Source organism: Seriola dumerili, unplaced genomic scaffold (assembly GCF_002260705.1).
Source record: "Seriola dumerili isolate Sdu_G_001 unplaced genomic scaffold, Sdu_1.0 BDQW01000465.1, whole genome shotgun sequence".
Classification (NCBI taxonomy): Eukaryota; Metazoa; Chordata; class Actinopteri; order Carangiformes; family Carangidae; genus Seriola; species Seriola dumerili.
Genome location: NW_019174720.1, coordinates 696,106 through 720,322, shown reverse-complemented (window position 1 = coordinate 720,322; position 24,217 = coordinate 696,106). Strand labels below are relative to the sequence as shown.

General features: G+C 41.6%; 1 protein-coding gene across 1 annotated transcript in view; it reads right to left on the bottom strand.

The window, feature by feature from the left end:
* The window catches only part of LOC111234835 (F-actin-uncapping protein LRRC16A-like), a 61,030-nt gene extending 40,907 nt beyond the window's left edge, over positions 1-20,123 (bottom strand). The window contains exons 1-21 of the mRNA XM_022763022.1: positions 20,097-20,123; positions 19,986-20,036; positions 18,098-18,157; positions 17,890-18,011; positions 17,586-17,683; positions 15,321-15,391; positions 14,454-14,527; positions 14,282-14,357; positions 12,571-12,659; positions 11,786-11,880; positions 10,998-11,084; positions 10,418-10,527; positions 9,607-9,684; positions 8,667-8,743; positions 6,777-6,881; positions 6,264-6,333; positions 6,061-6,142; positions 2,862-2,958; positions 1,745-1,799; positions 600-772; positions 88-156 (exon numbers count right to left, since the gene is read on the bottom strand). Of these exons, the coding sequence (XP_022618743.1) occupies positions 88-156; positions 600-772; positions 1,745-1,799; positions 2,862-2,958; positions 6,061-6,142; positions 6,264-6,333; positions 6,777-6,881; positions 8,667-8,743; positions 9,607-9,684; positions 10,418-10,527; positions 10,998-11,084; positions 11,786-11,880; positions 12,571-12,659; positions 14,282-14,357; positions 14,454-14,527; positions 15,321-15,391; positions 17,586-17,683; positions 17,890-18,011; positions 18,098-18,157; positions 19,986-20,036; positions 20,097-20,123 (1,766 nt within the window). The remainder of the gene's footprint in view (positions 1-87; positions 157-599; positions 773-1,744; positions 1,800-2,861; positions 2,959-6,060; positions 6,143-6,263; positions 6,334-6,776; positions 6,882-8,666; positions 8,744-9,606; positions 9,685-10,417; positions 10,528-10,997; positions 11,085-11,785; positions 11,881-12,570; positions 12,660-14,281; positions 14,358-14,453; positions 14,528-15,320; positions 15,392-17,585; positions 17,684-17,889; positions 18,012-18,097; positions 18,158-19,985; positions 20,037-20,096) is intronic.
* Between the last annotated feature and the right edge of the window lie 4,094 nt (positions 20,124-24,217).

Here is a 24,217-nt window from a genome sequence, read left to right as displayed (position 1 = left end):
GTGTGTGTGTGTCTGTGTGTGTGTGTGTGTGTGTGTGTGTGTGTGTGTGTGTGTGTGATTGTGTGAGTGAGTGAGTGTGTCTATGACCTTTCCAAGGCATCAGCCACATCCTGGAAACCCCTGGCAGTCACATTGTTTCTGTCCCATGTTAGAGTCCTTGGAAGAGGGAGAGAGGTCAGGTCAAGTAAAGCCATACCTGGTACAAGATGACACACATACACACACACACGCACACACACACACACTGGGTGACGGTGTAGTACTTGATCATGCAATAGCAAATGACAAGTAGACACACCACACACTCCTGCAGCCAATCAAAAACGTCAGTTTCAGATAATCAAATGGTGACATCTAGTGGCAAATAGTAGACCCTGACCCACAGAGAGGGACAGAACCTGTTCCAGTGTGGAACAATCTGCATGATGATGTGTTACTGGAACAGATGTGACCATGATACTGTCTCTGTTTACTAAAGGCATTATTCTTTATTTCACAACACATTAGAAGCTCTGATGGAAAATTGATGAATGTGCCTCTACTTGTGTGTCCAACGCCTGGGCTAGTGCTTATGTGTGTATGTGTGTGTGTGTGTGTACCTCAGTCTGGTGTTATTCATCAGTGCTTTAGCCAGCATTTTGGCTCCAGTGTCTCCGATGTTGTTCCCACTGATGTCCAGCTCAGCCAGAGCAGCGTGGCCACCCAGAGCGCTCAGCAGGATGTGCATCCCTGTTTTCAGCTTAGAGTCACACACTGACAGAGACTGCAAGGGCTGCACACACACACACACACACACACACACACACACACACACACACATTTGTGTAAGACGCTGCAGTATTCTTTTCAGTCCAACATTGGGGAAAAAAACATTTATATTGAATAAATGGATGTGAATGTGGCCTGTGATCGTTGTTTTGTTCAGGTTCAAGTATAGAAATGATCAACAATCCACACATGTATTGCACCCGTAGGTGTAGTGCTACTGGAACGCACCAGAACAATGGTCCCTCACTTTTTTTTCTCTAAGGATATACACATATACAAGATATACATATTTATATACAATTTCTATATATATTTTTAAATCACTGAAGCGTATGCAAGAGAGCCAATAAAAACAAACTGAATGGTCGAATTTGCCATATTGATATTTAAGGTGTGTTGATTCATGACATCAACTCACACAGTGAGTAACATAAAACATTCCACTATGAAAGTTTCCAGTAGCTGAGAAATGATCAATGATTTTCTTTTTAAAAATAACTGATAAGCACTGACTATTAAACCGTATTGAAGAGACCAGACTTTTACCTTGTGTTTGTCTAAGTTGAATTTACTGGATTTAGTTTTATTCTTGATTCATTACATAAAGTATCACATAGGCCTACAATAGTGCATCAACATTCATTAAAACTACTGTGACTAATAATAAAAAAACGCATTCTGCAATATAATAGTCACTTAACAAGATATGACATAATGGCAGTATCAGTGTAACCTGTTCTTTTTATAAATAAATGAGTTGCAACATGAACTATTCATAAAGTCAGTCTAACATTTGATCATGTGGTCAGCTATAGTTGACTAATGTATGTAAACTTGTCACCATGGGAACGTGTCATAAGTACTCAAACAAATAGCCCTACACCCCTAATTGCATCTATCACAGTGCACATCCATCACTGAGATGTGGATGCTAACGTTACTGAGAGTGAATGAAATGAAAAGCGTTGCTACTCACACACTCTTCATCCTGAATCAGCTGAGCTATACGATGAAGAACATCAGTGAGAGCTCTGGTGGACAGAGAGAAGACATATCAAACCGAGAGGACAAGAAATATGACACGGACAAGACAAGATCATGGAATTAAGGAAAGAAGGACAGAAGACAGAAACATTTCAGCAACATTTCATCACACATGAGGATTCTAAAGATTCAGGTAAACCTATAAAGTTAGACTGAGAATGTTCGAGGCAGGGTGAAGAGCATGCTGTCAGTCCTGGCTGCTCCCCACTGTGTCCTTATCTCTGTCCAAGAACACTGCGTCTTTTGCAGTCTTCATGTGATGAATCACACAGTGGGACTAACAGTGCACACAGTGCACTTTATCTGAAGGACAGAGACCACTTCAGAGCTGCCGCTGAACGGTCAGAGGACACTCCTTTACTCTATTTATCATCAAATCAGTTTGATCGATAAAACTGAAACAGTCAAAAACTGAACTTTGAAAGGTGAGGGGGGTGTGTCCCTGAATCCCTCATTACATACAGAGCTAAGTCTGGTTTGCAGATTCTGACCATTTTTCTGGCTGTGCTCCGGCGACAGTCAGAGCCAGAGGCATGTTGTTTTCAGGGTGTCCAAGATTTGCTGTATGACGGATAGACCATTCCCATTCTCGTGGACACAATATCTCAGTAACACATTGACAAAACTTCTTCAAATTTGGCACAAACCTTCACTTGGCCTCAAGGATGAGCTGATTGGATTTTGGTGGTCAAAGGTCAAAGGTTAAAGTCAGTGTAATCTCACAAAACTCTTTTTAGCCCTAACTCAAGACTTCACACAGCAATTATGACAAAATTTCACACAAATGGTTCATATTGTCTATGACTCGACAAAAGGAGCTACTTCATAAGGTTTTCAGTTCACAGAAGCTTCGTATCACTTGGGCCTTGTTTATATTCCCAACAACTTTCACACACGCAGCTCAAACTACTCATTTCTAGTTTTAAACTTTGGCCTGTGGCTACATGTTCACCAATGGCCACCATGTATTCAGTCATCTCCAGCTGTGTGTGGGCAGATACATAGAGGTAATGAGCTGATGTCAGGAGAAGACGGGGTGGTTCACGGACCTGGACTTCATGGCAAAGTTTCTCCCCAGTGCGAGGTGCCGAAGAGAGTGACATCGACCAACAGACAGGACCAGAGTCACCATGTCATTCTCAAAACCTACAGCCCGTCAGGGGGCGGACAGGGGGAGAGAGGAAGTAAGAGAGGTGGGTTGTTAACAATCAATCATTAAATATTTCACAGATTGATTCCACTTTCTCAGGTAAATGAAGGAGTAGTATTCCCATAGTTCAGTGAAACGTGTTACATGACATTGTTTTTGTTTTCATCTGCTAATATAAAGAGCTCAGGGTGCTATGGTGGTGGTGTCCACAAGGGAGGACGGATGCCTTATACTACAGCAAGAATTCCTGTTTAGAGTAAATGTAAAACTGTCTGTGACAGGATCTGAGCAGCATCCTCCACTGTAATGTCCCGTCCTGCACCTTAGGTCATGTTTTCTGTTTTTTTCATGTTCATTCTTCATTCTTCCCTCTCGTTTCAGATTTACACTTCCTGCCATCTTGTGTTTCCTGCTCCTGTGATTGTCGACCCCGGACGTAATGTGTTCCACCTGTGTCTCATTGTCTTCCCCTCCTAGTGTATTTAGTCTGCGTGCTCCCTGTCTTCTGTGCCAGTTTGTTCCCAGTATCAAGTGTTCCAGCATTCTCTCTGTGTCCAGTCTCAGTGTTTAGCCTCAACCCTTGGATTTGTTTGCCTGACCTGATTGATTACCTGTTCACCAACCAAGTTTGTATTACAGTATTTTTCAAGACAATTTTTCAACTCTTCACACAGTCAGTGAAACAGAGTCTATGTGGAGCAAACTGTGAATCACTTTTCATTCCTTTACACAAAATGCATTCAGTGACCACAGCTACCAAAATTCATGAACTCCTTTCTCACTCAGAGTCCACCACCTGCAAAACACTTCACTTCTGCAGCACATTTTTCAAATGCTAACACACTTTGTTCAAAACAGTTAAAAACACAATCAAAACAGAATGATGGAAAAAAATGTGCATTTCTGCTGCAGCCACATTGAAATCTATAGAAAATAATATCAAAATATTGACAATAAAACAAAATAATAATAATTCCAAACACAGCTGAGCGCAGTGTGCAGCTGAACACCTGCAGGTGACCTGTGTTTGGCCTCATTACTGTAGCAAGCAGATTAAAGGGGATGGCCTCTGAATGGTTTTTTTGGAAATATGGGTCAAAGAGGACAGACTGGTGGAGAGGGAAGAGTGGCAGGGAGAGGAAGACCAGGAGCTGTGGTCTCTGATGAGATGAGGGCCACAATTATTGACCATGTGGTGAATCATGGACTCTCTTTGAGAGGCCGGTTTAACTGCAGCCAAACCTGCGGCGTTCAACAGTTGCATCGATATTGAGAATTTTCCGGCAAAACAACAGGTGAGACATGAATCCCTCAACTATTGAACTGAATTTCACAGTACAGTACACTATGTTTATATTTCACATCTACTGACATTTTTGAAATGTATTGATTGATTTGTGTTTTATATTACTGTATGTAGGATTCAAAGGTCGCCTCCTGCAGGAGGGAGAGGCCGAATTTTTTCAGATGCCCAGGAAACTGCTCTCATTGACACGGTCACTGCAAACAATGCCATAAAACTGAGAGACCTTCAGGACAGAGTGCTGGCAGACAAGGTTACTTTTGCCAGTGTGAACACGGTCAGCACAGCAACAATCGCCAGAGTCCTTGAAAAACATAAATAAGGATGAAGCAGTTGTACACAGGACCATTTGAAAGAAATGGAGAACGTGTGAAAGAACTCGGTTATCAATAAGTCCAGGTAAGATGTCTGTTCAATAACCAAACAGAATACATGCACAGCTCTGCATAATGTGCTGTACTCAAACTGTGATTGACTTTATTTTAGACGGTAATGGAGATGGAGGCCAGACCAGCTCCACATATATTCATCTTTGTGGATGAAGCTGGATTCATCCTGGCAAAAACACGGTGCAGAGGAAGAAACGTCATTGGGCAGCGGGCAACTGTGGGTGTCCCAGGCCAGAGAGGAGCAAACATTACAATGTGTGCAGCCCTCTCCAATCATGGTTTGCTTTTGTACAAACCTCTCATTGGTCCCTGCAATACAGAGAGGCTCATTTCTTTCTTGGATGACCTCCATAATCAACTTGTGCCAGTAGGGGAGAGAGGTCAAAGGGCAAGAAACACAGCATTTGTTGTTGTGTGGGATAATGTGGCGTTCCACTCTGCTGCAGTCACTGACTGGTTTGCTGCACATCCCAGGATGTCTGTCCTTTTCTTGCCTCCATTCTCGCCCTTCCTGAACCCCATAGAAGAGTTTTTCTCCACGTGGAGGTGGAAGGTTAATGACCACTTTCTCTGTCACATGACCAGCTGTCCTTGCTGGACGCCATAAATGCAGGGTGTGGAGATATTTCTCCTGAAGCCTGCCAGGGTTGGATCAGACATTCTAAAAGATTCTTCCCAAGGTGCATTGCCAGAGAAGACATAAGATGTGATGTTGACGAAAACATGTGGCCAAGTGCAGAAGAGAGGGAGTGAATATGTTATACATGAAGTACTGTAAATCACCATGCAAAGATATAGAAAAAATAAATGTAATTGAAGCAAATTGCTGCATTGCTGATTCATTCTTGTTACAATAAACAATATACAATAGTTGAGGACACTCAATAAAGTGCAAAGATCTAATTCTATAATAAAATACTGATTTATCTGAATGAAACTACTGAGATGTAACATTAGAAACTGTAGAGGTGTTGGTAGGTTGACTTCGTTACCTTTGGCAGGGCCAGACTCAGCTTCCCCCTGGGCTAAACTAAGCTGTCTGTCTGCTGTAGCTTCATATCTGAGATTGGTATCAGTCTGATCATCTAAGAAATGTCAGTGTGTATTACTCCTTCAGTGAGTATCTGACAGAGTTTAGCTTGTTCTGTATTCTTTTATCTAATATCTAACAGTAAAGGGAAAATCTGTCTATTTCTTCATGTAACTCGGTCTTTTTTTTAATTGTACATACTGGTACATTAGCTTTGTCATTAGTCATATCACTCATTAGCCAGCACATGGGGGTATGATCACCTGAGTGAAAACATGGTGCTGCAGCAGGATCAGCCAATTGCACCAGTTTGAGATGGGAGGTGATTGGAGGTGTGTGTGTGTGTGTGTGTGTGTGTGTGCTTGTGTTTCCATACCGTTGTCAGAGATATCCAGACTTTTGATAGCTGTAGCTTCAGAGATGTGCTCCTGTATCACCTGAGCCCCCGCTGAACGTAGCTACACGCACGCACACACACATACACACAGGTTTACTGTGGCTTCTGCTACTCACCATTAACGAAAAAAGTGTTTTGTGTGTATGTGTATGTGTGTGTGTGTGTGCGTGTGTGTACTATACCTCACAGCTACTGAGGTCCAACTCCAGTCCAAAGAGACGAGTGTTGGTTGCCAGACCCTGTAGTAACAACCTTTTTGACAAACAAAACCTATGTGATATATCAAATTCTACATGTGTTGACAGACAGACTCATGACTCACACAGCGTGTGGTTTGTTGACATGTTTAAATTGGGTTGTGTATGAGGAGAGATAACAGTGCTGTTATTGCACAGAAATAACTACAGCAGTCATTTGTTGTTTTAAGGGAATTGTGATTTAACAGTCAGTCACCATGTGTTTGCATGAGTGACATGTGAATGACTGTGGTTGCTGCTTGTGTAAAACACAGGCTAACGTTAGCTAACACTAGCTGTTTTGATGCTGTCTGGTGCTCATAGTTTAGTTAGCTGCTAAGATGACTTGGTTGCTAAGTTAGCAAACACGAAAAGTGCATATACTTAAAGCAAGAGTGTGCAAAGATAGTACTATATAGTAGTATATTACACGATTGCATGTACTGGGAGTAAACACACCTGAGAGCTTGTGGAGGCAGTTTGGTCGCAGACAGACCCACATATTTCAGCTCACAGCTCTGACTGAAGAACTCGCAAATGCTCCTGGTCACCTTCTGCACCTTTCTACACACACACACACACACACACACACACACACACACACACACACACACACACACACACACACACACACACACACACACACACACACACACACACACACACAACCATGACAAACCAATGACACTGTGCTAGAGTGGATTATAGAGTCGGATTGCACCAAGTGATTCATTCAGATTTCTAGTCACATCAGAGAGCTGTTCTAAGTCTGCCCACTGTCGTCCTCAGTATGTCCCTGACTCATCACCTGTGTGCACACCTGCCCTGCATTGGTCTCGGTACAGCAGCCGCTCCTTGCCAGATGGTTTAGTTACCTTAACACTCCAGCCACTCCACCAACAAGGGTCATTGATGGCTTAGTTTAATGTCGGCGTGTATGTCCCTGGGACTGTGCTTTCAGGCTCATTGACAGGTCAGGTCTTGACCATGTCCCCAGTCAGCCACTGAATAGAGTTCAGACCTTTGGTAGTGTTGTCTGAGTGTGTAGTCAGAATGATTATGCTCTATAGAATGAATGACCACATAATGCTTTGCAAACATAAGAGTGGATGGTAACTAAGATAATTGTGGGAAAAGGGGAAAAAGCACATTTAGATGCGGAATGTTGGGTTAACTGCACAAACAATAAAAGCACAACATAACATGAACTGATGAGCAACACGTCCTTCAAATGACTCAAGTTTAAAAAGTACAAACTTGTACATTTCGAGAGGTGAACAACTTAACTAATTTTTTTGTGTTTCCTTTACTCAACAAACTAGCACAATGACTCTGAGTTGTTTGCTGCTGTTTTTGCACTAGTGAATTAAACCACTTCTCCCAGGGGTTTTCAAAGTCTGAGCCTGTGGGCCTCCCCTCAGAGAAACCTTGGAAAAAGGTGAGTCCTCACCAGTGTGCAAACTATATCATGACATTCAGGGGAGCCACGCCACATAACATTATCTTTATTAAAGTGAAATAGTGATTGATCGCCGTCATGCATGAATGATACATTAGCATAGATTCATTTTATGCATGAGTCATGTTGATGAGGATACAAAAAACTAAAAATGCATGGCAAAATAACCCCCCAAAATTTCACAAATCATGTTTTCAGGGGAGCCCATGTCTTTGTTAAGGGGAACTGAGCTCCCCCTGGCTCTCCTGTAGTTTGCACCTTGCCCCTCACCTCACTTTAGTTTACTTGCTTTGTTTCACTCAATTCCAGGATCTCTATGGGATCATGATTATGTTGTTTGATCCCATAGACACTCAACAATTGAGCCAAGACTGCCTAATGCAGCTGTTCGACATGACTTGAGACTAAACCAAAGACATTAAAAAGGTCTGTCCTCAGGCTTTTATTAGTTTCACTCTGGAAAAGAAAAACGGTAAAATATCCCAAAACTCGACTTTCTCTTTGACCAAATCACACACATTTAGGCTCATTGAAATGTAATAACTTGCAATATTTTTCCCTCCCCTGAAACTGTTCAGAGCCCCTTGGTGAGGCCCACCTCCCACTTTGAAAACCTCTGACTTAGACTAGAGGAACAGGAAATGGAGACATTCAGGAAATGTCATTGAAAAGCAACAGTATATACAGAACATGTACTGTGGTACAACACTTAGGTTGACCTAAGTATTGCAGTGATGCATGTTAAATGACAGCTGTGTAAATACTGTGAGTCTGTCAGTACAACATTATTGACTTCCAGTAGTCTCAGTTATGCTAAGGGGATGTTCACACGTCTTCATTCTCAAAACCAACAGAGAGAAGAACAGTGACATAACACAAGTGGAGCTGACCTGTGGCTGAACGGGTTCCTGGCCAGGTTCAGGTAAATCATCTTATAACAACATCCAGCCGACAGGGACACAAACAACTGCAAAAGAAAGCATGACGTGAGTGTTAGTCCAGACTGACTAATACAGACGTTCACTACACGAGTAATCTGGGCCCTGTATGTATACAGCCTCAGAGCCCCTTTCCCCTTTTAATACACCCACTGCCACATTTTTACAAATAACTAAATTAACAATAAATACATACTGTACATCTGTGGTAAATATTATTAGTCATCAGTCCAGAAGAGTTTATCATGCATTGAAGAAGGTGCACAAGGTGCATGATGAGGTTTTACATACACAACATTATTTTCATGTCGTCAGAAAAAACCCATCTGACCCCTACACTGGGAAAAGGACGGCTTCACTGGAATTACATTTTGTTTGCAAAATGAAGGTGAGCGGTACAAGCTAAATATATACTAAAGGTAGCCTTATAAAAAGTGTGACCACAGGACTTGAACCTGCTCTCACTTGAGGACCATCCCATGGTTGGACCCTGGATACCTAGTTACACTACTAGGCTTCTGATTCGTCACTTTTAGATGGGACTACAGGTGGCATTGTGACGTATTTGTCAGATCTTCAAGACACAGTAGGAGCCACTGTTTGAAAATGTGTACTATGCTAATGTATTTCTACACATCTTAAAATAACAACATACAACATGTAAATTTGACAATTTTTTTTGTTACATAATGAAATATTTTTTACTTTTAATTGACTAATAGTTTCCCCCCGCTTTCAGTCTTTCTACTAAGGCTAACCATGTCCAGGATATATCTCTGTACTAGGCGCATAAGGAAGAGAATCATATCGACCCTTGACAGCGAGAGGTGAAACCACCCGACCAGCCTCAGAGGAAAGCAGCGTTCATATGAATGAACTGACTCTCACTGACCGTGTCCAGAGGGCAGTTGGTATCACTGAGGTCCAGATGAGACAGAGAGTTAGTCCTGGACAAGAACTTGAAGAGAAACTGCAACACACAAGCACACACACACGCGCACACACACGCGCGCACACACACGCGCGCACACACACGCGCGCACACACACGCGCGCACACACACGCGCGCACACACACGCGCGCACACACACGCGCGCACACACACGCGCGCACACACACGCGCGCACACACACGCGCGCACACACACGCGCGCACACACACGCGCGCACACACACGCGCGCACACACACGCGCGCACACACACGCGCGCACACACACGCGCGCACACACACGCGCGCACACACACGCGCGCACACACACGCGCGCACACACACGCGCGCACACACACGCGCGCACACACACGCGCGCACACACACGCGCGCACACACACACACACACACACACACATATACACAGACAGTTGTTATTCACATTATAGTTGTTATGCACAAGTTCGATCCCTGCACATATAGCAGGACTTTCAGCCCAGGAGTTGAACATTGTACAGTCCCTTTAAATATTGTGCACATTTATTTCAGCTGCAGATCATGGCATCCACTTTTTTGTAAATAAAACCCTAGATTTGCAAAAACACATTAAGTGAAAAAGATTTTATTTGAAGTGAGAGATCATTTTGGGGTTTTGCAGCATTGTGCAGTTTTACACTGATCACGTGTGCAGAATGTACAGTCTGTGCATTGTATATGTCTGTACTAATGTCTCCACATCATCTGACATGAAACATACACACAGAGAGCAGTGTACCGTGGCCTCTTCAGTAACCAGGCTGCTGGGGTTACCCGACAGATCAAGGTGGGTCAGAGAAGCTGAGAAGAGCTGACTGGAGGATAACAGCTGACTCAGACAGCCAAGACCTGGAAACAGACACATCAGACCATGCACAAATAGTCCTCATATCGCAGGAGGAGGACAGTTGGAGAGATAACTGCATTTAGTTTGAAATGACAGTGATTGTTGAAGGAGACAGATCCCAAATACCACAGCCCTTCATTCTGAGAGGGGGGAGCTGGGTGGAGAACTGCAGGACTGAAAAGTCTGAGGAGGAGGAGCTACACGGAGGTGAATGGATCACATAGTTCACTATCCAGTGTTGGACACCCCCCCTCCTCCAAAAAAATATGGTTTCTATAGTTGTGTAGACAAATGTTGGTTTGTGAAGACATTTTGGTCAGTCCTCAAAATTCAAAGGGTTGTTTGAGGGTTTAGACTTGGTTTTAAAGTTTGGGTTAGAATTAGGTTTAGGTCTGTGTGTGTGTGTGTGTGTGTGTGTGTGTGTATGTGTGTGTGTGTGTGTGTGTGCGTGTGCGTGTGTGTGTGTGTGTACCTCTTGCAGTCATTGATACCCGTGACAGAGAAAGGTGCTTGAGTCCTTCAGCTAGATTTGCCAACTCCTGACTGAGAGCTATTATACCTTGGAATGAAAACACAACACACACACACAACATTATCTAGCGGCCATGTTTTATCTTGCCTGACGGTGCCTGCTGTATTATCCGTCTATGTGCCCTTCTATAATCTTTGTACAGATGGTTTAAACTTTTAACTTCAAACTATCTTCATGGCTTGATCCTGTCAGAGGTAGTTTTTTATCCCTTCACGCTGCTGACAGTCAGAGCTGGAGGCACTTTGTTTTCAGGTTGTCCGTCTGTACGTCCCATTCTCATGAAAATGGGACTTCTTTAAATTTGGCACAAACATTTACTTGGACTCAAGGATGAACAGATTAGATTTTAGTGGTCAAAGGTCAAAGGTCAAGGTCAGTGCGACCTCACAAAACACTTTAGCCATTGCTCAGCAATTATGACAAAGTTTCACACAAATGCTTCATATTTTCTATGACTGGATAAACAGGGATGTAATCTGAAACTAGTGTGAGTGGAGGAGGCAGACAACCACCAGGAGCTGATTCTAGTTTCTCCTGTTTTTGTAATTTGGGTGAACTGAACCTGAGCTGCTTCAGACTAAAGAACAGCTACACACAGCAGACAAATCTTCACAGACGAAGACATAAACAGTGAAATCTGCAACTTGGGTCAAGATGGAGGAAGGCTTAGAACCACTCTTCTAAATACCATGCTTATACCACTCAGATGTGTTATATAAGAAGCCCACCTTTGTCTTCGATTGGATTTCCAGAGAGGTTGATAGAGTGCAGGGTAGAGGAGGTGTGCTCCCGCAGGGCGGCTGCCATTTTTATTGCAAAGTCTCTGTAGCAGAAAAAAAAGTTACTTCTCAATCTCAATCTATACCTCAATTAGATACAGCCTGTTGAAAAATGTAGGTTAAATCTTTCTTAGGCATATGTCCCTTAGTTATACAAGTGTCTGTTTGTCTGTCAGTCATTGTGTACATTCAAATCATCAGCTGACACAAAACAGCTGATTATTGGCCACAGCCCAATATCTGAGGCATTGATTGCAAATCTTCACAGTCATGTTTGAAATGGCAGAACCAGTCAGCTGTGAAGACCACAGCAAGAATCTTGCAACACGTCTGGATTCCTGTGGGTCGAGGGATCAAATGCTGACACAATTTGTTCGTCTTCAACTTCAATCACAAGAGAGCATTGTCTTACTGATTGCAGGCTGTTGGACTGAGGACCGTGCACCTCAGTATCATTACATCCCAGTTTTTAAAAATCTGAGCCCCTCCTCTGTGGCTTGGGTGACCCTGTGCAAAAGCTCTGAATCATCTGTACAACTTCAGATCCCTCTCCAGGGAAAATCTACTTTAACATGATGCACAGACTCAAACAACCAGTCTTAAACTTAAGCATGGGTCACTGAGCAGAATCCCTGAAGAAGTGGAGAATTGCGTGTTTGCTCAAATACACCTTTGTAAGTCTTCTGTTTGTTTGCTTTGCCTTCCTATGTATCTGCACTCACACACAAACTCACAGTTTGAGTCCACTGGCTTCCAGTGAGAGCTCCTCCAGACTGGGAGATCTGGACAGCAGGAAAGTCAGCTGCTGCTGGACATCTACTGACTGAAGGGACAAAGACAGAGAGACAGACAGGTCCAAAACAAACGTCTAGTCTGGTATTTTATTATTCAACTGCTCAGGGCAGAGAAATGTTATGACGCATCTCCCCAAAGATTCCCAATAAGTTCTCCAGGAATCCTGGACCTAGGAGAGACGTTGCAGGAACCTGGTGGGATGATGCTTCAGTTCCTCCAACCTGAATAACCACACGGTCGTTTCCTTCAACCCTCTCTTGAAATTGTGCCTCTACGGCAGCAGGTGTACTGGACCTTGGTTGTCATGGTTACAACAACAAACACATGGACTGTACTGACAGCGGCGTACCTACCTTTGTCACCATGGTTACTATAATAAAGTATAAGTTGCATAATGTCTTTTGTGGCTCTGGGGGTTGTGGAGTTTGAGAGAAATAGTATCAGGCAGGGTCTAAAGAAAGACAGTATCAAGTTGCCCCATATAGTAATGTAATATATGATGTATATATCCCTATATCAGGAATCATGTTGTCATAAATGTCCCCTGTAAGGGGATATATTACTATCACATAGATACAACCTATGGATATATAAAGATAAGATATATGTTTATATCATATATAAAAACCCATTGTAAAATTTGTATATGTACATATAGTAAAAATATGATAAATGTTTAAATGGTATAACACGTTGTGACCATATATATAAGTTTTTTACTATTAATTTCTCATTCATTTTAAACACATCTATCTTCATATTTTGGAAAAGTGGTGTCAGACTTTTGGACTCTACTGTTTATAATATCAACATGTCCTGACGGGCTTTGCATAACATATGTCTACAATATAGGCATATATACATTAACATTTGTACAGGCTTGACACATATTTCAATATATGAAATTGTTCCAATTTCTAATAGGTTTTATATATCATTTTTACACGTGTTTTTATTTTATATGTACATATAGGTCATACATGGAAATTCAATGTATGTACATATATTACATTTGTGTGTTGCAAATGTAATTACGAGAAACAAGGCTCCAAGTGGTTTTTGGGCGTGTCCTGTACTAACAAAAAAGTCAACACAGACATGTATCATCACTGGTCCTTTCCATTCTGCTAATTTATCCTTCCCTCCGTACTCACTACTCCATGCTCTGGTTCGTAACCCAGAAACTGAACCATCACACCTGGAGGAACCACACTTGTATCCCTTGTGGAAGTGTATGAGTTTTACCAGACAGCAACGCCCCTTTGATTTCAGTCTGTTACTGATTGGTCAGCTGATCTGATGGGTGTTTCTACGTCAGCCAAAAGACGCCTGTTTTCTCCTTCTTTTCGGTCACTGCCAGAGGATTGAGGACTGGAGGCAGCAGAAAGTAGCATAACGGAAAATATTCTGATTCTCCATGTAGGTCACACTCAGGTAGCTTTTGCCTCTTACCTCCCTCCTCTTGATTGGTCATCGCTCTTAGACTGATCTCTTGACCTTCAAACTGATGAAAGTCCTTTGACCCAAATATATCATCATCACACTACTTCATATTGTGTCACCTACTGCACATGGAATAAACTGATTCTCTTTGCATCTAAAGTGCCTCCTCTACTTTTTTGTCAGCGATCTGTTGAAAAGAGAGTTTACCAGTTTGAGTTCTTTGCAGTAGATCTTGGTAAACCACTGGTTGAAGGACAGAGCAGCCACTGCTAATGCCAAGTCTCTGAGAGCAGAGGAGATGAGAAACAAGGAGGAGGATTTAAACAGGGTGAATGAGCTGAGCTAAGACCAGATGAAACAGCTCTGTATAGAATCTCACCTGCTGTCTAAGTGGCTGAAGTCCTGCAGGTTGAACTGTCTCCAGTTGTGGATGTAGTAGATGTTGTCAACATCCTGCCAAAGCAGTTAGCCATGCTTCATTCAGTTATTGTCGAGTAGTTATGAAGTGTACACAGTAACAGATGAAAGACTACGAGAAAAGTAACTTTGGGAAATTACTTTTAAATGGAAAAGACTCAAACATGTTTATATTCAGTAGGTCTGCCAGTGCTGCAGTTCCCCTTTCCCCCTGATTTCACATTTAAAACCAACTCCACCTTGACCTGCTACAACAGTAAAATGCTGCTAATCCAGTATTAACAATGTAACAGTGTAACGCTGGTGATGTTAGCTAGCAGGTTTTCATTTTAAATCAATGTGGCTGCTGGCTGGTTAGTTTGCTACCTATTACATATGCTCTCTGTGGTAAAGAAGCTCCGGATGTCTCTTTTTTGGAGGTATGATATCTACAAAGTACAAAAGCTGTTGACATGGACTACATGAATTTATGTGAGCTGCAGTTCAGGGAGTCATCTGAAATACTACATTTTCACCCATGCTTGAGGTCTGGACTGAACTTACTGTTGTTAGCACATTGATCCACTCTCACCTCCTCTGTGTCTGTCAGTAAGTGCGATATTTATACATGACTTGAGCCTGCAGTTAGTCCCCTGTCAGCCAATCTAAATCGTAGCCTCTGAGAGGGCACATCGGAATTAACTAATGACTTCACTCCAAACATAGTGTGAATGAGTTCACTCAAATATTGGTAGGGACATGCCCCTAATGTCCATATACAAACCTATACCCTCGCTGTGAAGTTTGGAACACGGGACATATTAAAGTGGTTTATGTTACAGTGACTTACCCACTGAATCTCCTCTCTGAATGGCATCTCATTGAAATCACACAGAGCTGCATAGGTATCAGAGAATCCTCCTGAGGAACACACACACACACGCACACACACTCTATCTGTCTGCAAACACAATATATTTCTTTTAGATACTAGAGCTTCTGTCCCTGTAACTTTTTAGTCAAAAAACTGTTTGTACATGGGGAAAAAATAAAAACCTGAAGTGTAATGACCTGTTACAGCATCAGTCTGTGTGATGTAGTTCACCTTGTGGTCAAGCAGTATGGGCTTGTCAAGTCAGTGCCGGCCCTGACCAATTTGGTGCTCTAGGCAAGATTTTAGCTGGCGCCCCCCTGGCATCACAGTCAGTTTTTCACAACCAATGTTCATACACTCACACAGAAACTGCACAGCTTTGTCTTTGAGATTTTCTGTTGTTTTAGATAGAAAATAATCCACCAAATAAAAACAGTATAAGAAACAAGTGACATAAAATGAATTATAAATACAATATAAATGAGGCATTGCACAAGAATGTTAAAGAAACCAGTGAAGACATTAAAAATTATTGCACAAACAAAAAATATTAACTGCAAATGCAATATGCTTAATGTAGCTGCATGATGTGTTCTACAGCACACATGGGCAAGTTTTGTCTGGTGCTGACAATCCACTAGTGTCTCGCTTTCATATTGACTCCATCCAGCCGTCTGTGTTCATGTCTGCACGGTGTCCCTACCCGAGCGATCAGGTGATTACATGTGTTTGCCTCCATTTGGTGGGTGAATGTAGTACTGACACAGATTTACTAAACTCAGTGAAACAGCTCTATTCACAGCTTGTCTATATGTAATTTATATATCAGAAATGTTTGAATTTTATTATGTGTGTGTTTAGAACTTTTTATTTAGGGTTGGGGTGGAAAATTTGGAGATTTCACCTAGAAATGCCTCTACTAAAATCTCTTTTCATCTGCTTGACTATATTAATATCAGTTCTGAGACATGTAATGTTCAGAGGTTGCAGTATGGTGTAGTAGAGGTTTTGGGCTGGCCCTGTATAATTACAAAGGGATATTCACATGTAGGCTGATGCTCACACCTCTTGATAAATCTCACCAGTGTTAAAAATTTCTTTTGACAAATTAAGAAGATTGAAGATTAGACATGTAGACATCAGCCTAGATGTTACTGGCCAGGAGTAAATGAAGATGGCATGCAGCATAAATGAACACTTTCATTTCAGTTTAGTAACTCTGTGTGACTATTACAAGCAGGGCAAACGTTGGCTGACCAGATGTCAATAAAATGTATGACACAGCCAGCAGGTGAAAACAACACCTGAATACTCATAATGTTAATATTTCCAAATTTCCCTGATGAATTTAAAGTGGGAGTAACGTTAACTGACGTTAACTCTAGCTATTTATTGATTAGCAAACCACGTTACTATCGTCCAAAAGTAAGCTAGCAAGTTAACACTCTGCTCCAGCAGCAGTAACTACCAATGCAATAGCCTGTTCATTTACCCTGGGCACCTGAGAGCTTTGGTCGTTTTGACATGATGAAAGATACAACGTCTTTTCTGGGGTCACGTCAGATAACTTGCCCATCCTCCCCAGAGAGCAATATTGAGTGTAATATCTCAAATAGTCATAATAGTTGCAATAGTATAAGTAAAAAGTAAAAGTTAAACATTTTCCCCCATTTGTGGTGCCCCCTATATATGATGGTGGCCCTAGGATTCGCCTATACTGCCTTTGCCAGGGGCCGGCACTGGCTCAAGTTATAGGGTCAAAAAAATCTTGAGCTTATAAAGTGATGTTCAGAAATAATTCTAGAGTTTGTAGTTGTAAATCAACATTTTTAAACCTGTGACATAAATCTGCAGAAAAATTTGTACTTTTGTATAAAAGATTTGTATTTGTAAAAAACTTCCCCTTCCCCTCCAGATTATTTTACAGGTTTACAAAGGTTGATTTACAACTACAAACTGAATTTTCTTTTTACTCTAATTTGAGCCCATACAACAGAGGACATTCTTAAAATTCACCACCAGCTTGTTGTATGAAATGATATTGGCCTACAGTTTATGGATTGTGTTCAAATTAGCTTGAATATGACTTGAAAAAGTGATGAGATATACAGCTGACCCTCACTTCATGAAGTAAAGGTTAATCTCAAGCTTTATGGCACACTAACCAATGGCTTCTTAGATGTCAACACAAACACTGATCAGACATCCAATCACCTACACTGTAACATGAAAGGCACGTACCACAGGAGCCGGGCTGACTGTTCAGCTGCTCCTCTATCACAGCAGTCAGTGTGAGGAGTCTCTGCTGCATGTCTGGAGGAATCGTCTTTAACAGCTTTCTGAGGAGTCAAGGAGAAATACACTGTAAGACTAGAGTCTACTGCAGCTGTGTGAGGCTCAGAGCTAAGTGCTAACATCATGTTATCAACTGTACATGACAATGCTAATTGTCACCTGATGGCCTCTTCAAATTCAAACTCTACTTGGAGAACATGAATTCAACTCATTGGTGTGCATTCAGACATCTTTGTTGAGTGAGACTCACCCTGGAGATGAATCAGGGAAGATCCTCTTTAATGAGGCGGTCATGTGACTGACCATGGCCTCAAGATCCTCAACGTGCAGTACATTGAAAGACAAAGTCTGCCTGTCTGTCTCCAACACAATCTGCAACACACACATGACATCATACAGGCTTTATTACTCTCAGCAAAAACACACGAGCCACAGTTTATTCTGAGCTGTACCTGTACCTGTGTGAGGCTGTGAATGTTGATGGAGCAGATCTCCAGGTAGCTGAAAGTGCTCTCCACCTGTGCAGATTGACACACACATATGTCAAAACACACAAGAACATGTACACACGTGTGTCGTCCTATACTTGGGTGGAATCTCACTGATCCTAACCTAAACCTAATTTCTACCTTTACATTAAAGCTTCATGGAGTCTAAATGTAGATGTCCATGTGTAGTTTGATTATAGATCACCATCCAACCTTGCAGGATTTGGTTTCTGAGTGTTTTTACCTGAAATCTGATATATTTTTATTGGATCACTCAGAAAACAGTCAGCCAGACAGAAGCAGGGAGAAGAGGGAGAAGAGAGGAGAGGAGATGTGAAACTACAGAGATGGTTTTTGGTTCTTAAAGCCACAAATATATCTTCTTATGGATCAACACTTCAAATAAAACACAGAAGAAGAGGAAAATATGGAGCTTTAAATCTAAGTTTGAACCTTAAAACAAGTACAAGTGAGTGACGACTGAACAAAATTTCCTCACTGCCTGGTTTAAAACTGAAATTAGCCCTCACAAAGATGACAATGGCTTAAGAGCCATTAAAACAGAACCATGAAATCAATCAGTGTCATCACAGCTTTAAAGCTGCTATTTGTAGGTTTTGCTATTGCTACATAGCCAACGTTAGTCTTGCCAAGAGCTTCATCCGTTGTTACATTTACATTCATAATACAAAAGGTTTTAATAGGTCCCCGGAGCAGGTATACTTCTTCAGGGCAGACTGGACACTACAATGACTTGGTATCGGAAAGTGACGAGACAGCCAACTGAGCTGGGGATAGCTAGTCAGCATGCTATCTTCAGTAGTGGAAAAGAAGTGATAGAAATAAGCCACGTTTCCACCGCAGGAACCAGGGTCTAAATTTCGTTCCGGGGTAATTGATCGACCCCCAAAAAGGTACCTGGTCGGGGGGTAGTACTTTCCAAAGGTTCAGGAATTTTGGGGTGTGTGGTCTGCAGTGCTGAACAATTCTGACTGGTGGAGTCCTCACTGTATTTTATTTCAACTGCGATGTTTAAAAGTCAGCAGCGAGCAAACACATTTTTCACAGCGCAAAACAAGTCCAGGAGAAGATAAAAAAACTGAAACAGGACTTCAGAAAAAATTAAAGGACCACAACAACAGGAGTGGCTGAGGATGCCACGCGTCACGCATAATATGGGATCATCCTGTATTTGAAAATCCTGTATTGAATGAATACGGGATGCAATTTGTCCCGTATGTTCGTTCATGTTATGTCCTCAAAGTGCTGTGAATAATGTAATGTCAAGTAATATTTTTGTATAATCTTCCCGGGACTTTAGGCCACGGTGGAAACACAGACAACAATGGGCCACAGGAACCTTTTAGTTCCTGAAGAGAAGTACCTGCAACCTTTTTGGTTGAAACGCGGCTATAGAAACAAAAAAAGAGGGTTGCTTTCCACCTCTGAGACAGCTCTTGGTGAGTGAAGTAACAAAGTTTGATACTGAACCTCAACATTTCTTCTAGACTGGTATGTAAACAGCTATTCATGCTAACACTGGCTATGTAGCAATAGCAAAACTTACAAATACCTCCTTTAAAATGTCCGTAAATTAGTTTTCTCCACTGAATGACTGTTTGAAGCTTGAAGATATAAAACTGGTGAACATTTCACATAAAAGCATAAGTTTGAGAAAATTCCAGATGACATCTCAACAACCCCCGTCTCAGAGTCCCTCAGTTTTATCTTGTCACACATTAGATGATTGGGTCAGAATGAACAGTTGAACAGGACCAGGGAGACAAGTCATTTCAAACCTTCAGATGTCGAGTTAATTTGGTTTAGAACATGTTTTAACATTTGTGTTGGGGTTTACCCTGATAGGCTGCTTGTTTATAACCAGGTAACCTCTCCACAGAGTCAGGACCTAAGACAGAGAGACATGATTAAGGAGAGAAACGAGACAATCGTTATGGGATTGACACACCAGTAGCTCCCCCGATAGGAACAACATGGTTGTTGCATGTTGGATTTGATGCACAGTGTTGTAACAGGGTCATTATGTCGCCATTTGTGGTAATGTGACATTTTAAAATGAGACGTGACTCAGGGCCCTTCAGCAAGTCAGATCAGCACCTAAAAGCCTTGAACTGTATTTTATATCAACATTTTTCTGGACAGAGTTAAAGAAAAATAATGAAATAATAATAAACTTCATAATCCAGCTTTGCCTCAGCATATAGTATACAGGTACAAGACTGATTAAACAGGACAGGAGTATGATACAAAACTGTGGGCAACAGTCATTCACACACATACACATACACACAGACACACACACACACACACACACACACACACACACACACACACACACTTATGATTATCTATTTATCTGATATCAAAAACAAACACAACACAAGGTTAACATCAAGGTAGCACTCAGTTCACTTGATGCTGCCATGTCAATAAGTATCGGAATAGCTCAACTGTTTCACATTATGAGAGACTGACCAGCTCTGTCACTGTTATGATTCAAGCTCATTTGATCCAAAGATATCCTGTCCTATAAAAACTGTCAGCCTGTCCTGGTTACAGTCAACACAGTAAAGACAGTTATAGTCAATCACTCACCACAAACCTGTTTGCCGACCTCCCACATGGTGGACCGGAGTGGTTCAGAACCACAGGTGTCACCAGACACACTCTGTGAGGCCTCAGCAGCTCTGAGATCTGATCTGTTCACACACATACACAGCAGCACTGTCACCTCGAGGCCCACTGAACCCAGGTACTGTATCTGTCATAATGACTACAGCTGGACCTTCACCATCATCATGTGACTAACCTTACTGCATTCATACGAGACACAGTACATCATTGAGTAATACATTTCAGGGGTCAGCATTGTTGTATTTTCATGAATTTGAAGTTGACATTATCATGAGTTTGATGCCTCTAAAATAAATTGAACTTCTCTTTTTATGGACAAACATGTAAATGACGACAAAAACAACAAACAGTTATAGAGACGTACAAATGAAAAGAATATATGTATGGTAGGTGCCTATGATATAAAAATTTCCGTTGTTCTGGCCATCAGGTGACAAGGAAGCCACATTACCCATCATTACTGTGAGAGAAAACTGAAAGGAAACACGCCCAAGACTGTCAGTTGTAAACTGCCCAAATTTCACCTTCTTCTTTTTTTTTTGATTTTGAAGTCGTTTGAAAACACAGTTAAAGTCTTGACTTGTTACACCCTGTGCGTAAGCTTCATACAGGGGTCTTTAATGCCATGAAAAGAAATCACAGAGCTGGTAGATTTAACAGATAAATATCACTACCACTTTCAACCTCATGATGAAGTTTATTTTTATTTCAGTGGACTGTATCTTCAGATGCTGTTTGTTTCTCATATGCACTGAATTTAAATTCATTCAGTCGTGTTTCATCTTTAAAGCTCCATGTAGTCTAAAGGTAGATGTCCATGTGTTGTTTGATTATAGATCAGGTCTAGGTTCTATATTAATACTGTAAAGGTATCAAAGCCTCAGTCCACAGAGAAATGTGCACAGCCTGTATTCAGAAACTGAGCCTCAAAACCAGCCGTCAGGACTTCTGGGACTTTGTGATGTCACAACAAAGCAGTCACACACACACAAAAACACACACACTGAGATGGTTTTTGGTTTAAAACCACAAATATATCTTCTTATTCAAATAAAGCACAGAAGAAGAGGGAATTCCTGACAAACACTATACATTAATGAACACTTCCTGTCCACTGTCCTTACATCTGCTCATAAATACATTATAGTAGCTTATAAGCTTTTTACTAAATGTGTGTATAAATGATAAACAGGGACTCTCAAAGTAAAGTCTGGTGTGGAAATTCCATCAAGTGGCTGCAGCCTCTCCCTCTCTCTCTCTTTCTCTCTCTCTCTCTCTCTGTATTGAAGGTCAAATTTCTGAAACACTTTGCTCCTGCTCTTCTTCATAAAATTCTTCTGGACATTTTATTGATATATCAGCAACAAAACAACAACAGCTTAAGTTCAAAGAATCCTGTGGTGTTTGAACTCTTCCCCCTTTCAACAGTTTTAACAAACCACAGTTTGAGTCATGTTTCCTTCTTATTGTCAGTTAGAGTCACTGACTGTCACAGTGGAAACACAGCTGTTAGCCGAAGTCAGGGAGGCCACACTTTAGGCATAAAATGACTTTTGTGTAACTGATTCACTAAGATTTGACCTTTGTAACAGCAAAGCTGAGCCTTGCTCTTCTCTGTATAACTGTCGAGTGATGTTTGTGAAGTCAGGTCTCTCTCTAATTCAACACATGTAATGCAATATGAATTATCTACATATCTACTCTACGAGTGGGTCCTCCACAGTTTTGTTTCAAAGATTTTCCATAGTTACAGAGCACTCAGAAAGTTTTCAGAACCCTTCACTTCACAGTTTATGTTGCAGTCTCATGCTAACATTGTTTACATTCATTTCTCCCTCATCAGTCTACATGCAGTACCTCATGATGACAAGTGAAAACAGAAGTTTAGAAATGCTGTTTTTATTAAAAAGGAGAAACTGAAATATCATATTGACAGAAGTATTCAGACACTTTACTCAGGACTCAGTTGATGTCTTCTTGGGTCTGATCCAACAAGCTTTTCACACCGTTCTTCTGTGCAGATCCTCTCAGCTCTGTCAGGTTGTTGAGGACTTCAGTGGACAGATGTTTTCAGGTCTCTGCAGATGTTGGATTGGGTTCTGGTCAGGATATTGACAGAGTTGTCTCTAAGCCACTCTTGTTATTGTCTCAGCTGTGTGCTGAGGGTCATTGTCCTGTTGGAAGGTGAACCTGCTGAGACCGAACAGTTCAGGCGTCGTCTCATCAGACCAGAGAATCTGGTTTCTCTCAGTCTCACAGTCCTTTAGCTGCTTCTTTACAAACTGTCAGTGAGGAGAAGCTTCGTCTGGATTCCCTGACATAAAGGCCAGATCAGTGGAGAGCTGATGGCCGTCCTTCTGGAGGTTTCTCTGGAGCTCAGAGTGACCATCTCTTCTCCCTGATGTCTCAGTTAGTCCAGGTCCAGCTCTAGAAGAGTCCTGGTTGTTCCAGACTTCTTCATGTGAGAATGATGGAGACCACTGTTCTTCTCAGGAACCTTCAGTGCAGCAGAAATGTTTTTTTGAGCCTCGACACAATCCTGTCTCTGAGCTCTGCAGCAGTTCCTTCCTCCTCATGGTTTCTGCTCTGATCTGCATTGTCAACTGTGAGACCTGATATAGACAGGTGTGTGTCTTTCACATCATGGCCAATCAGCTGAGTTTACCAGGCGGACTCCAGTCAAGGTGTAGAAACAGAGATGATCAGGAGAAACGGAGGAACCTGAGCTTAACTTCAAGAGTCATAGCAAAGTGTCTGAAAACTTATGTCAATGTGATATCTCAGTTTTTACTTTTTAATTCATTTGCAAAAATGTTTAAATTCAGTTTTCACTTTGTCACCATGGAGGACTGATGAGGGAAAAATGGTTTTAGCATAAAACAGCAACATAACAAAATGAGACAGAGTGAAGGCGTCTGGATGAACTGAAGGTAAAAATGTCAGATGACTTCCAGGATACGAACCTTTAACATGTTTTATACCATGAAATACAAAACAAACACCATATCTTTCTAATATTACCCTCACTCATACACATAGGGAGGCCGAAATATTAGAAACACCTGATGGTATAAGGCAATACAACTCGACAGCATCACGTATTACAACGAGTTGAGTCATCACCTCTCTACAACTGTTGCAACACAAACTGAACATCATAACCTTCAGGAAGGAGGATTTATTATTGACTGCAAATAAAGTGGAAATATATGTGATTTGTAGCACACGGGGTAAAACACACTGGCACGGTCTTTTAAAAGCCATTTGTTTTTAGTTTAGCTGTTGAAGTTGGTTCATCTTACCTTGCAGGTTCTGAGAGTCCATCCTGTTGACTTCAGAACAGTGTTGGTGTTGGTGGAAAGACGCACAAAGAGTGGAGCTGTGATCATCTACCGCTCCTCCAGTTTCCCACCACCTTACAATCAACTACACCGA